The 15,669-nt window shown below is 45.0% G+C and overlaps 1 protein-coding gene across 1 annotated transcript in view; it reads left to right on the top strand.

Annotated features, from left to right (window-relative positions):
- The first annotated feature begins 333 nt into the window (after positions 1-333).
- The window catches only part of LOC144692551 (15-hydroxyprostaglandin dehydrogenase [NAD(+)]-like), a 77,851-nt gene continuing 62,515 nt past the window's right edge, over positions 334-15,669 (top strand). The window contains exon 1 of the mRNA XM_078561551.1: positions 334-527. Coding sequence (XP_078417677.1) covers positions 435-527 — 93 coding nt within the window. The 5' untranslated portion in view covers positions 334-434. The remainder of the gene's footprint in view (positions 528-15,669) is intronic.

The following is a 15,669-nucleotide window of genomic DNA, read 5'->3' as shown; positions in this document are numbered from 1 at the left end:
TTAAACAATGATTTTGAATACGAAGTAGTTTGAGGATCGCACCTCTTTATTCACAGCGACGTTTAAGTGGTAAATATGAATAAATAAACTCCCCCGACTCCACACGGAAATACAACCCGGGCCCAAGGAGGCTCATCCAATGCGTGGACGTGAGCAATTACTGAATTAGCACTTTATCTGCAGAACAGTGTCAATTTCGGCGAGGATGAGTGGGCTGGATCTGAATCGCCAGGCAGTAGAAAAAGCAGCATGAAAGGATTTAGGAATGCAAATGCCACTTCTTGAAATTGTTGCTGCAGCAGGCGTTTCCTGGCTGGCTGCCAGTTTTGAGGAGCGTTAAAGAGCAGCAAGTCGCCTGCCTTGTTCACTCAAAGGCAGGTAGAAGGGGAAAGCACACAGAGAACTCAGCAGCGAGGGAACCCTTGGCAAGCGGAATGACCCTGAAGAACTGCGTGGGTTTGATAACAGGCGCATCACAAGGGCTGGGGAAGGCATTTGCTGAAGCCTTGTTAAAGAAAGAAGCAAAGGTAACACAGTGGTACCTCACACGGAACCGGTGGAGTGGGGAGGGGGTGTGAGGGGATGATGCGGGGGCTGTGGCTGTTGCTTTGCTCAGAGCAAGCCAGAATGGCCTGACAAATATTTGTTTGCCAAGTGCAATGGTTAAGTAAATTTTTTTTGCATTTCTGCCTGCAGTTTAGCCTTCAGCTAGAGAAGGGAGTAACCGTGCTTGTGCTGCACAAATGTTATGGATTCCATCATTTCACCATGAACAGAGAATGCGTTGAGCAGATTTTCACTTTTTTACAGCAACAGTGTTGAGTGGGTGGGAGAACATCTGTGTCTTGAGACACGCAGTGGGGGTGGGGGGTTGAACTTGAAGTGCAAGGCTTTTGTTTTATTTGTGAATCACTGTGCTGGACACCTTGTGAAATATCCACCCACCTGCTCCTGGTCCCATCCTCTTCCTATCTATTTTTTACCTCTCCTGATCCAGTCCACACCCCCGGTCTCCCAATCCCATGGGATAACTTGTTAGCAGGTTAGAGTAAGTTCAGCATCAAAGCCATCGGGTCATGTTCTCTGTCAGGGGGGGCATCAACGCAACTAGTTGTCTTCCCCTTGGGGGAGGGGAGAGAGGGAATGTCACATGAGCTCTGATCAGTGCGGATTTTTGGGAGAGGTTTTTACTAAAAGTGATAAACAGACTCATGTACCTAAATTTAGAATGGGACAAGTAACACACATTCTTAAAAACAATAGTGGTGAAAGACACAAATTCTCTTCATGTTCCAAGATAAGATCAAAACCCAACGGCAGGACGGAGGTGGAGGACATGATGTGATCCAAGGTGATCCAGAGCGAACACATCTGTACCAAGTGTTTGCAGCTCAGGAAACTTGGGATCCAAGTTAAGGAGCTGGAGTCTGAGCTGCAGACATTGGGCCACCTCAGGGAGGGGGAAAGTTACTCGGACACTTCACTCCAGGAGGCAGTCACTCGCCTCAGATTAGGTCATTCAAATTTGGTTTGTGATCAGGGATAGGAGGGTGTGACTGCAGGTGAAGCAGGTATGAGGGCCCACGGGGTAGTGTTCAAGGAGCCTCGGCTCCTGTGACTGTCCAACAGCTACAAGCTGCATGGATGAGAGCGGGGACTGCAGGGAGGATGAGCCAACTGACCACGGTACCGTGGTACAGGGAGCCATTCAAGTGGGAGGAGGAAATAGGAATGTAGTAGTGGTAAGGGACAGTATAATTAGGGGGATAGATACTATTCTTTGCAGCCGTGAGCGTGAGTCGCAAAGGCTGTGTTGCCTCCCCGGTGCCAGGGTTAAGGACATCTCCTCAGGGCTGGAGAGGAACTTGGAGTGGGAGGGGAGGGATCCAGTTGTTGTTGTGCACATTGGTATGAATAACATTGATAGGACTAGAAAGGAGGTTCTGCTGAAAGAATATGAACAGTTAGGAGCTAAATTAAAAAGCAGAACCTCCAAGGTAATAATCTCCGGATTCCTACCCAAGCCAGGGGCAAAATGGCATAGGGTAAATAAAGTCAAGGAGTTCAATGTGTGGCTCAGAGAGTGGTGTGGGGCAATTCATGGGGCACTGACACCAGTACTGAGGTAGAAGGGAGCTGTTCCAGTGGGACGGGCTTCACTTGAACCATGTTGGGATCAGTGTCCCGGCGAACCAAATAACTAGGGCTGTAGAGAGGACTTCAAACTAAATAGAGTGGGGAAGGGTTCTGGAGAGGGTATACGTAGGTTTACAAAGAAAAAGAATATGGAAGCCTTCCAGGGCAGCTATTTACTTAATGATATCCAGAGTGTGACAGGAAGGGACAGAGTGTACACACATAAAAAAAAAAACAGCAGCAAATAGGGTCAAAGGGGGAAAAAAATGGTAAAAAGGTAAAATTAATGGCTCTTTACTTAAATGCACATTGTATTCGGAACAAAATAAATGAATTAACGGCACAAATAGAGGTTAATGGGTATGATCTTATAGCCATTACGGAGACATGGTTACAAGGAGATCAAAGCCAGGAACTAAATATTCAGGGGTATATGACTTTTCAAAAGGAGAGGCAGGAAGCAAAGCATTGTGGGATAGCTCTGTTAGTATGAGATGGAATAAGTACAATAGAAAGAAAGGATCTTGGATTGAAGATATAGACTCCATATGGGTGGAGGTGAGAAATAACAAGAGGAAGAAGACACTGGTGGGAGTAACCTATAGGCCCCCTAACAGTAGTTATACTGTAGGACAGAGAAAAAATCAGGAGATAACGAAGGCTTGTAAAAAAGCATTAATCATGAGTGAACTTAATCTTCATGTAGATTGGGAAAATCAACTTGACAGAGGTAGCCACGAGCAAGAATTCATAGAGCGTATTTGGGACAGTTTCTTCGAACAATATGTTGTGGATCCAACCAGGGATCAGGCAATTTTGGATCTGGTAATGTGTAATGAGGCAAATTTAATAAATGACCTCAGAATAAAAGAGACCCTAGGAAACAGTGACCTTAATATGGTAGAATTTAGCATTCAGTGTGAGAGTGAGAAACTTGGGTTGGAAGTAACTGTGCTAAACTTAAATAAGCGTAATTACAAAGCAATGAGGGCAGAGTTGGCTGGAGTGGACTTGGATAGGATTTTAGCAGAAAAATGATTAATGAACAATGGCAGACGTTTAAGAAAATAGTTCTTGACTCACAACAAAGATATATCCCAGTGAGGAAGAAGGATTCTAGGAAGGAGATAAACCAACTATGGTTAAACAAGGAAGTTAAGGATAGTATCAAATTAAAAGAAAAGATATACAATGTGACAAATATTAGTGGTAAACCAGAGGATTGGGGAAGTTTTAAAAACCAACAAAAGATGACCAAAAAATAATAAAGAGGGAGAAAATAAACTTTGAGGGTAAACTAGCAAGTAATATAAAAACGGACAATAAGATTAAATTAAATACATTAAATATATAAAAAGGAAGATAGGGGCCAAAGTGAACATAGGCCCCTTACAGAATAAGGCTGGGGAAATAATAATGTAGAAACAGGAAATGGCAGATGAGTTGAGTAAATACTTTGCTTCAGTCTTCATGGTAGAAGACACTAACAGCATTCCAATGCTAAGTAATCAAGGGGCAAAAGAGGGGGAGGAAATAAGTATAATAACTATCACTAGAGAAAGAAGTACTAGGGAATCTAATGAGGCGAAAGGCCGATAAGTCCTCTGGACCTGATGGGTTGCATCCTAGGATATTGAAGGAAGTTGCTACACAGATAGTGGATGCACTGGTAGTAATCTTCCAAAAATCCTTAGATTCTGTCAAAGTCCAGAGGATTGGAAAACTGCCGGTGTAATACCCTTATTCAAAAAGGGAGGGAGACAAAAAAATAGGTAACTATAGGCCAGTTAGCTTAACATCTGTCATTTGGAAAATGTTAGAGTCTATTATAAAGGATGTAATAGCAGAGCATTTAGAATTACATAATCTAATCAAGCAGAGTCAGCATGGCTTCATGAAGGGGAAATCATGCCTGACAAATTTATTGGAATCCTTTGAGGAGGTAACTAATAGGGTAGATAAAGGGGAACCAGTAGATGTAATATGTTTGGATTTCCAAAAGGCATTCAGTAAGTTACCGCACTTAAAGCTATTTAATAAGATAAGAGCCCATGGTATTGGGGGAAGTATATTAGCATGGGTAGAGGATTGGATAAATAATAGAAGACAGAGAGTTGGGATAAGGGGGGCATTTTCAGGATGGCAAACCTGTAACTAGTGGAGTGCTACAGGGATCAATGCTGGGGCTACAATTATTTACAATATATATTAATGACTTAGATGAGGGAGGTGAATGTACTATTGCCAAATTTGCAGATGATACAAAAATACGTGGGAAGGCAAGTGGTGAGGATGACACAAAAAGTCTACAAAGGGATATAGACAGGTTAAATGAATGGGCAAAAAAGTGGCAGATGGAATATAATGTGGGAAAATGTGAGGCTATGTCTGGCTTGTGTGGGCGGTGAGTGACCCCATGGATGGGGTGAGGACAATGACGGTGTTTGTGAGAGACTGAATGGTGATTTCCCTTGAACTGACAGTGAGTGAGGGCCCTGTGGATGTGTGATGGGTTTGTGAGTGAGAATGATAAGAAGAGTGACTTACCCTGACAGGACAGAGAAGATCATTCATCCTCTTGTGGCGCCGGGCAGCTGTCCTCTTTTGCAGGGCATTGGCATTGACCACCGCTGCCACTGCCTCCCAAGCCAGATTGGTGATGTTGCTGCCATCGTGCGACCAGAGCGGGGGTAAAGAACATCATGGCGTGCCTCCACTGTGTCCAAAAGGCACTCAAGGGATGCATCATTGAACCTGGGGGCTGCAGTCTTCTTGCCTTTTGGGGCCATGCCTTCTGTGCAGCAGTGGTGGTCTGGAAGCACTGAGAGGAGTGCGCCCAGCTGCAGTTTATATATGGCGCCCAGGGTGATGAAACGGCGAGCTCATGGTGTGGCTGGCGAATGAGAGCCCGCCCACCATGGAAACGACGTGTTTCCCAGGAATGCATAATGAATGCGGTGGGTTTTGGGGCAATATGGCATGAGAAGCTGCCATTGCGGCTTCTACTGTGCTTAGTGCAAACCTGGGACGATTCTGCCCTACGTGTGACTCCAGACCAACAGCAGCTCTGAAATGGCCTAGCAAGCCACTCAGTTATACAAAATCACTACAGAAAAGTCATAAAGGAATAAAACGGGATGGACCGCTTGGCATCAGCCTGAGCACCAGAAATGACAATGGCACACTGAGCCTGTGGGGATGGGCGTGAGAGTTACTATCAGAGGCTCACTTACGTTCGGAGCCATACTCTAGACGTAACAGGAATGAGTGAATATAACAAGTAACGTGTTAAAACAATTTTATTGAATAATGATTATAATAATAATAATCATAATGCTATGACAGTTATAATTGATAATATATAAAAAAGAGAAAGATAAATAAAAAGTAAGAAAGATAACTTTATTGACAGGAGAAAGCACTTTACATATATCAGAAGAAAAGAAGAAAGACAGATTTTCCTAAAGCACAAAGAATAACCCCAACTTAGTCTGTTCCACGACAGCGCCCTAAATCGGTACGTACATTACCATCTCATTGGTAAATGCATTACTAATTCACTGAGTAACCTTACGGGTGGGCACTATGGTCAGTTACTCCGCTCTTGGCCCTTCTCTCCATCTTCAGTGGTGGCTATTCCGCTGCGGCTGCAGCAGCGAATCCTTGGAGCAGCGTCCCTTTAAGCCAAATTTCTGGCTCCATTCCAGCCTTCCGAGGCCTGGTACAGTCCTTTCCCAGAACAAGTCTCAGTTCTCATTAGCTGTCCTCACGGGCACTGCAAGGCCATGCAGACTTCTCAATATCCAATTTGTTTATGCATCTTTTGATGGTGTCTTCCCATCTGTCGTCCTTCAAGTGTTATGTCCATCAATCAAACTTCGTATTCTGATGACCATGCTAGGTGACCACCATAAAGTTACTCATCGTCCTGACCTGGAGTCCAAGGGCCACTGAATCCAGTAAGAAAAAGGACTTCTGAAAAACAAAAGGCAGCTTACTTCAGTACTCTAGCTTGAGAAATGTAAAACAAAGATGTAGTCTAAATACCAGCTGTGCATGGCCAGAATGAAAAAACAAGGGCTGGGAAAATAGGTCAGTACTGATTATTATAGTTTAATTGATCAAAACACAATCATAGCTGGGTTTAGATCAATGTCTACCAAGTAAGATTTAATACAAAATAACTTTAAGTGTTCACTGTAGGCTTAAAATCAAAAGCAAAACAGAAATAAAATACAAAAATACAAAATTGCAAAAATTAGTGGCTGCAGGCCTGAGGCCTACAAGCCCAGATGACCCTGCAAGTCCTCCTTGCTAACGTCTGGGGACTTGGCCCAAAATTGGGAGAGTACCACAGACTAGTCAAGCAACAGCCTGACATAGTCATACTTACAGAATTATACCTTACAGATAATGTCCCAGACACCACCATCACCACCCCTGGGTCTGTCCTGCCTGGTGGCAGCACAGTTGTATGCAGGAGGGAGTTGCCCTCAACATTTATTCCAGACCCTATAAAGTCTCATGGTATCAGGGCAAGCATAGGCAAGGAAACCACCTCCTGGTTACCATCTACTGAACAAACCTCCCTCTCAGCTGATGAATCAATAATTATGTTGAACATCACTTGGAGGAAGCACTGAGGATGGTAAGAGTGCAGAATGTACTCTGGGTGGGGGACTTCAATGTCCATCGCCAAGTGTGTCTCGATAGCACCACTACTGACCGAGCTGACCAAGTCCTGAAGGACACAGCTGCTATATTGGGTCTGCAGCTAGTGGTGAGAGAACCAACAAGATGGAAAAACCTACTAGACTTTGTCCTCACCAACCTACCTGCCACTGACAACTGTGTTGATAGGAGTGACTGCTGCACAGTCCATGTGAAGATCCGTCTTCACATTGAGGATATCTTACATCATGTTCTGTGGCAGTAGCACCGTGCTAAATGGGATAATTTCAGAACAGATCCAGCAATTCGAAACAGGGCATCCATGAGGCGCTGTGGGCCATCAGCAGCAGCAGAATTAAATTCAACTCCAATCTGTAACCTCATGGCCCGGCATATCCCCCATTCTACCATCACCATCAAGCTAGGGGATCAACCCTCCAATGAAGAGTGCAGGAGGGCATGCCAGGAGCAGCACCAGGCAAAACAAAAAAACTAGGTCTCAACCTGGTGAAGCTACAATACAAGAACACTGGCAAGCCATACAGCATAATCAAAAACTCCACCTATAGGGACAATCAAACTGACGAAAGCTCACATTTCCCCTGCTACTGCCTGTCAGTGCTTATTAGCACCCCTAGGGGTACCCCCCTTTTCTCTCTCTCTCTCTCTCTTCAGCACAAGCAGCTCTTGTAGCAGACCTTTCGGGTCCCAATCACCCTTCCACATTTTCAGGAAAATCTCGTCATCCCCCACGGGATGCGCTTGTCCTGAAAACTGTACATACGTCTCCCACTTCCGCTCTGCATAGTCCATTATGGACTCACCCTTCTGTACGACGGACGTTATACACCACCAATTCGTCTCTCCCTCCCCCGAGGCTTCCTTAACTGCCTCCTCGAACTCCCTGTGCAGGGCTGTCACCTTCTCCCGATCTGGGACGTCCCCAGGTTTCGCCCAGTCTCCACTCCTAAACTGCAGGGGTAATCTTCCCCAGACATCCCCTGGGCATTTAGCCTTCACCAGTATATGGGTATCAAGGGGGTGCATTGCATGGAAATCTTGCATTTCCCACAGTTTGGTCCAAAAATCTGCTATGCCGAGTTTTAAGTCTCAGCAGTTTTTTAAGCAAAACCTGCTTCTTCCCCCGGGCTGAATGGTGCGTGCTTAACATTCTCCGTAACCCTCTCAATCTCCTCATCCTCCCCCTATTCCTCAGCCCCCCCTTTCTCCCTTCGGTTTTTAATTCGCCTATCCTGACTTTACTTTTCCTAACAGTTACTGCCATAGGAGCCATGGGATTCAACGGGCACAGTGGGGGCGGTTGGTTCGTATGAGAGCGGTTTTGTCCCAACTCCATCATAGGTTTCTCCTTCGGAGCTCTCCCCCTTTTAATCAGTATCACTACAAGCTGCCGCCACTGCTCTGATCTGTCCTGGATCTGACTTTGTCTCTCTCTCTCTCTCTAATCGACTGGAACTTAGTATTAACCCGTCTGCACAACTGCAGGTACAAGATAATAAAAACCATCACCCCTTTCTTTTCCTTATCCTTTTTCTGCTCTATCCGCCACTGTTTTTGTTCTCTGGGGGTTCCCTGTGGATTCCACCCCTCCTTCTGCATTTTAGTGATTAGTTTTGACTGCTGTTCCGCTATGAACCTCGTAATGGAGTCTGCGGTTCCCCAGTCGAATTCCATAGCGCTATTTTGTTTCCCTGATGGCATTCTGTTCCTATTTTCCATCTATCTCTGCGTGGTACGTTCGCACAGTCCCAACAACTTAATTATCTGAGGTATGTGCGGTTTCACTGGGACCTGGTCTCCGTACGCGGCTGCGGTTAAGGTTATATTTCAAATCGTAACCCATCAGCACGGCTCTGCCCTCCTCTTACTGGGTCCCGGCCTCCCTGTGCGGCTTCGGTTATGGTTATATTTCAAACCGTAACCCACCAGCACGGCTCTGCCTCCTATCTCTAGTAATGGTCCGGCCCTCCCTGCGCAGCTTTGGCACCGCTAGCCCATCTGCACGGCTCTGCCTCTTATCCCTGGCGCCTCCTATCTCCTGTCCTGAGTCCTCCTCCTGATTCTTTGATACTGGACCGGACCGTTCTCGGGTAGGCCTGCTGCACTAACTACGGGTGGTAAATGAATATACTTACCCACTTTGCAGAGCCGTCCCGAGGATCCGATCCAAGTATCCTGCCGACTATGCCAAATTGTTGTGGTCACTTTGACAAACGGACCACAGGAGTCTCAGGTACAGGTCACGATTGTTTATTCGAGCAATTGCAAGGGGAGAACCATCTCAATACAGCTTGAGACAGTACTCTGCTAAACTACAAGTATTCAACATATTTATACATTATTGGTCACATGCAAGAACAGTTTCCAGATTCCGATCTCGTCAACATATAGGTTTACATTACAAGACATCTCTGGTAACAAGTACATCCCTATTTGTTTTCACCCAGACAGAGACCTTACCATCTGTTCTTTCCCTATCTGTTGAAGAGCACTTAATCTTAGTTGTTATTGCCATCCTCTGACTACAGTCCGGCTCCAAGGCCTTTCTGTTGTTTGTAGGACCTTAAGGCTGTGCAAGGTTCATCTGGTAACCTTTAACTGCCAATGTGCTTGGAGATTTTAAGTAATTCATTCCCTTTCAATAAATTCTTACTGTACCCCTATATTCCCCCCTAACAATGGACAAAAGATCTGAACTCAAGAGCTGAGGTGAGAGTCATTGCCCTTGTCAATAAGGCAGCATTTAGCTAAATGTGGCCTCAAGGAGCCCTGGCAAAGCTGAAGTCAGTGGGAATCAGGGGAAAATTCCCCATTTGTTGAAGTCATACCTAGCACAAAGGAAGATGGTTGTGGTTGTTGGAGGTCAATCATCTCAGCTCCAGGATATCACTGCAGGAGTTCCTCAGGGGAATGTCCTCAGCCCAACCATCTTCAGCTGCTTCATCAATGACCTTCCTTCCATCATACAGTCAGAAGTGGGGATGATAAGTGGTAAGTAACATTTGCGCTACACAAGTGCCAGGCAATGGCCGCCTCCAACTAGAGAATCTAAGCATCCCCCTTTTTCATTCAATGATATTACCATTGCTGAATTCCCCACTATCAACATCCTGGGGGTTATCATTGACCAGAAACTAAACTGGACTAGCTATATAAACACTGTGGCTACAAGAGCAGGTCAGAGGCTGGGAATCCTGCGGCAAGTAACTCACCTCTGACTCCTTAAGCCTGTTCACCATCTACAAGGTACAAGTCAGGAGTGATGGAATACTCTTCACTGGCTTGAATGAGTGCGGTTCCAACAATACTCAAGAAGCTCAACACCTTCCAGGACAAAGCAGCCCGCTTGATTGGCACCACATCCACAAACATTCACTCCCTCCATCACCGATGCACAGTGGCAAAAGTGTGTACCATCTAAAGGATGCACTGCTGCAACTCACCAAGGCTCTTTCTAAACCCATGTCCTATTTCCAGCATTTTCTGTTTTTTTTCATTTCATATTTTTAGCATTCGCTTTTGAAACTATTTAATTGGCTGCAAAATGCTGGAAGGTCATGCAGCTTCGACAACACCTTCCAAACTCATGACCGCTACCGTCTAGAAGGACAAGGGCAGCAGATAGATGGAAACACCACCACCTTCAAGTTCCCCTCCAAGCCACTCACCATCCGGACTTGGAAATATATTACGGTTCTCTCAATGTCACTCGGTCAAAGTCCTGGAATTCCCTTCCTAACAGCACTGTGGATATATCTACACCACACGGACTGCGCATGGTTCAAGAAGATGGCTCACCACCACCTTCTCAAGGGCAATTAGGGATGGGCAATAAATATGCTGACCTCACCAGTGACGCCCACATCGCTTGAAACAATAAAAAAAAACCAAGAGCTGGAGCAATTTGAAACAATTGTTAGCACATTGTCATATTGCTTATTTAAAAGAGAAAGAGAGACTTGCATTTCGATTGTGTCCCAAAGCACTTTGCAGCCAATAAAGTACTTTTGAAATGCAATCAATGTTATAACGTAGGAACTATGGCAGTCAATTTGTGTTTAGCAATGTTCCACAAACAGAAATGTGATAATGACAGGATATTTTTGTTTCTGCTGATGTTGATTGAGGGCCAGGACACTGAAGATAACACCCCTGCTCTTCGTTGAAGCAGTGTCATGGGATCTTTTACATCCATTGAGAAGGCAGGCAGGGCCTCAGGTGTACATTTTATATGAAAGATAGTACTTCCAGCAATGTAACACTCCCACAGTAATGCATTGAAATGTCAGCCTAGATCTTGTGCTCAAGGCACTTAAATGACAACCTTCAGACTCAGAGATAAGAGTGCTACCAACTGAGCAACAGCTGACTCCAAAGGTGCTATATGAATGCAAATTCTTGAATAATTACTGTTGAGGAGGATGGATAATTAACTAATTAATAAAAATGATAATGGTAGAATTGTGAGTGTATAGCTGAGGGGATGCTGAGGGCTAATTTAGGATGTTGAGGAAAAGTCTAATGGTAGCTTCAAGTGTTATCATAACTGATAAAGAGAAATACATCATTAAGACAAAAACAAAAATACCTGGAAAAACTCAGCAGGTCTGGCAGCATCTGCGGAGAGGAGCACAGTTAACGTTTCGAGTCCGAATGACCCTTCAAGAGAACTAAGAGTTAACTAACTTAGTTCTGTTGAAGGGTCATTCGGACTCGAAACGTTAACTGTGCTCCTCTCTGCAGATGCTGCCAGACCTGCTGAGTTTTTCCAGGTATTTTTGTTTTTGTTTTGGATTTCCAGCATCCGCAGTTTTTTGCTTTTTGCTTACATCATTAAGACCGTTAGAGAAAGGATGGGGGAGTGGGGAGAAATAGTAGCAAGTTGAAAAAAGAGGGGACGTGAGGCATTTTCACTGCTGGGCAAAACAAACACGAAGATTACAAAAGTTACGCCAATAAAGTACTTTTGAAATGTAATCAATGTTATAATGTAGGAACTGTGGCGGTCAATTTGTGTATAGCAATGTTCCACAAACAGAAATGTGATAATGTGATAATTCACTTACTAAATAGTGAAACACTGAGTATGTCTGTAGCTGAGATTGCTCCCAGGATGATAACGAGTTGCTAGGGAAACAAGGAGACGCACATCAAAGCACAATACCTGCTTTGGTACAGCATTTCAATGGATTGAGTTGGGGGCAAAGACAGAGAACAGGCTTAACTGTGCCAACAATGTATCCAGATAGTAAAACCAGACAGAAGGTGGAGGGAGGGGGGAGATTGGGGAGGGAGGAGGAGGGGCAAACAAATTTAGACATTAAAAGCGTGAATGTAAAAAGCAGTTAATGGGGAATGGTGGAGCAGGAGGCTCAGGAGGCAAGACTAAAACAACAAGAACTTGCATTTGTCTGGTGCCTTTAATGTAATAAAATATCCCAGAGTCCTTCACACGAGCATTATGAAACAATATTTGGCACTGAGCCTTATAAGGAGATATTAGGCTGCCAATGATGAGGCAAAGGAAATCATGGACTGGCACGAGGCCGGAGTTAGAGAAAGGCTGTGTTCTCGGAAGGATGCAGGGTTTGAGGAGGTTACAGAAATGGGGAGGACCAATTTATATTATGCCTTTTGCAACTGAAGGGTGTAATGCAGTGTTTTACAGTGCATATGCCCTGTAATCACTGTTGTAATATAGAAACAGCCAATTTGCACATAACAAGCTCCCACAAACAGCAATGTTAATGAACAGTCAGCCTGTTTTTTCCTGGTTATTGTAGTTGGGGGACAAATGTGGCCAGGACACCATGGAGAATTCCCCTGCTATATTCATATCGTACTGTGATGTTTTTCATATTCACCTGCGGAGGAACTCAGTGCCTCGGTGTAACGTTTCAATGGAAGGATGATACCTCCAACAATGCAGCACTCCCTCAGCATTGAACTGAACTGTTGCCTCGCTAATATGCTCAAGTCTCCAGAGTGTGAATATGATCATCTAATTCAGAGGCCAACACTTAGCCAAGACCGAGAAGCAATCTTCCAATTGTCGCTTGGTAGTACAGAACTTGAGAGTTGCTGAGAAAAGAGACATGCTGGCGAAACTTTTCACCTTTCACTGATCAGGACAGATGAAAGAATACCAAATTTCAAAGGGAACAACAACTTTTACCGCATGACTGGTTGGCAAGTGGACTCTGATTGGTCGAGGCATTGCCATGGAGAATGCACCAGGGAACAGTTAACTGCCAAGTTTTTGTTTAAATTCAAACCAGGCAAGTCGACTCTGATTGGACAAGGCATTGTCATGGGGAATGAACCAGGGAATGGCTGTCCCACAAGCTTTTGCTTAGTTGAAAGAGGCACATGGATATATTCTTTTTGTTTTCAAAGGGTGGGGCCGTGTGTGTGAATATATGTAGCTTCAATCACATGTAAGTGAGCCACCCTGTGAGCTCAATTGATAATCTTAAATTGGTGGTTAGCATAATTCTTAGCACAATCAGGATTGTTTAGTAACTATTGTCCAATCACGGAATCATATCAAATGTTTGTCGCTATGTTTTGACATTTGCAAGCATGAGCTGGTTGAGTATGGTCAACACTTTGCCTGGTGGGAACAGCTGAATGGGTGTGCTGTTTGATATGAACCCCCAGTTGTTAGGACATATGGCCTACAAACCTGTCTTCACACAAGCACTGAAATTCATAAACCACCTTACTCCTTTGTGCGATTGGCAGAACACCTTTATGCTTGACGGCAGCATCCTGTTAGTGGCGAGTACCACTCGTGTTGCTCCTGAATAGTAGCAGCGTGAAACAGCTAGCCTCACCTGTTGCACACATTTTTCAGGCACCTTGCCCTTTCAGGGTAATCTGGGGTAGACTGGGCACTTTTCAGGACCGAAAGTGGGGGCCTTAGGTCCATTCATGAGTTTCTGCGATATACGGCGAGCAACGGTCTGATCAGGGTAGCCATTATCCTGCAGGAAGGCTTTGATGTGCCCAATTACAGCATCAGTGAACAAATGGCTTGGGCTTATTTATGAGATTGCCGATAAGGCCAATATTATAGTGCGTGGAGCTGTTGGAATCCCAACACATATAATGACCAGTGAAGCTGGTACGTTTGCTATATTTGAATCTGCAGCTGCATGTAAGAAGTTCCTTAATTCCTTAATGGGCTTCATCCTGGGCTCAAATTCCCCTTTCAAATGGAGCAGTCAAATGAGCTCCCTTTCCTTGGTGTGCTAGTATAGAAATCTGCCAATGGGTTCTCTACTACTGTCTACTACAAGCCTACATTCACTGGTCAATATACACTTTGGGATTCCTACAGTTTGACACGCTGTAAGATTGGCCTTATTGGTCACCTCATAAATGGGGCCTGAGCTGTTTATTCACCGTACAAGCTTGATGGCCATGTGGAAATATGATGTTGTGGCGATAACAGAGACCTAGCCCAAGGAAGGGCAGAATTGGGTGTTGAATCTTCCCGGGTACAAGGTGTTCAGAAAAGAGAGGAAACGAAGGAAAGGAGGAGGGGTGGCGGCATTGGTTAAGGAGAGCATTGCAGTGCTGGAGAAAGAGGATGTCCCAGAGGGTTCAAGGACAGAATCAATTTGGCTAGAGCTAAGGAACAAAAAGGGTGTAATTATATTGCTCAGTGTAGTCTATAGGCTGCCAAATAGTGAGAAGGACGTAGAAGAACAAATCTGCAGGGAAATTGCAGAGAGGTGCAGATATTATAGAGTAGTTACAATGGGGGACTTTAATTATCTGAATGTAGACTGGGACAGTAATTGTAAAGGGCGGAAAGGGGCAAAAGTTCCTAGATTGTGTTCAGGAAAATTTTCTACCGCAGCGTGTGTCCAATCCAACAAGAAAAGATGCACTGTTGGACCTGATTCTTGGAAATGAGGTGGGCCAAGTAGATCAAGGGGAGAATATTTCCTATGGCGGATGGGCTGGGTGGGAGCGGGCAGGGCTGTGTGCCGCCATTTTTCGTGGGTGGGCCTATTAAAGCCCGCCCAGCGTAACACGTGGCCAGTAGCGCTCAGCGAGGGGGGGGGATGGAGGGAGAGTCAGGGCCTGTGCTCTTTCGCGCATGCACGTGAAAGAGCGCAGCAATCTCCCTGAGGCACGGAGCCGCCTCAGGGAGATTGAATAGGTGACAAAACTTCTTAATAAATAAAGTAAAAATTTATTTAAACATGTCCCCTTATGTGACAGTGTCACAAGAGCTGGGACATGTTTGTGAAGTTAAGAAAATGTATTTATTTATTGTATAAAAGCTTCAGGAAACCTTATCCCGCCCGTGGATGAGGTTTCCTGAAAAACACGAAGGCCACTTGGGCTCTTCGCCTGCCCGCCAACCTTAAGGTTGGACGGCAGCATTGTTAACAAGTTTAATTACTTTTTTAATGGCCTTAATAGGCCGTTGATAGTTCGGCAGGCACGCAGCCGTCTCTGGAGCACCCCCGCCAAACGAAATATCGAAATGACTCGCAATGTTGTCGGGACACACGCCCGACGTCATCACGCGTCGGCGTGTCGGGTCCTCCCCCGACCGCGATATTCTGTCCCAAATGTCTGTGGGGGACATTCAAGAGATAGTGATCATTGTATTGTACGTTTTAGGATGATGATAGAAAAGGACGATAGGCAACCCAGAGTAAAAATAATTAACTGGACAAGAGCCGACTTCGGTGGGGCAAGAACGGAGCTGGACTAGGTGGACTGGAATGAAAGATTGGTGGGAAAAACTGTAGCTGAGCAATGGCTACCTTCAAAAAAGAATTGTTTTGGGCACAGTAAAGGTATATTCCACCAAAAGGG

This window comes from Cetorhinus maximus, chromosome 2 (genome assembly GCF_964194155.1).
Source record: "Cetorhinus maximus chromosome 2, sCetMax3.hap1.1, whole genome shotgun sequence".
In the NCBI taxonomy this organism is placed as follows: domain Eukaryota; kingdom Metazoa; phylum Chordata; class Chondrichthyes; order Lamniformes; family Cetorhinidae; genus Cetorhinus; species Cetorhinus maximus.
This window is presented reverse-complemented; position numbering and strand designations above follow the sequence as displayed.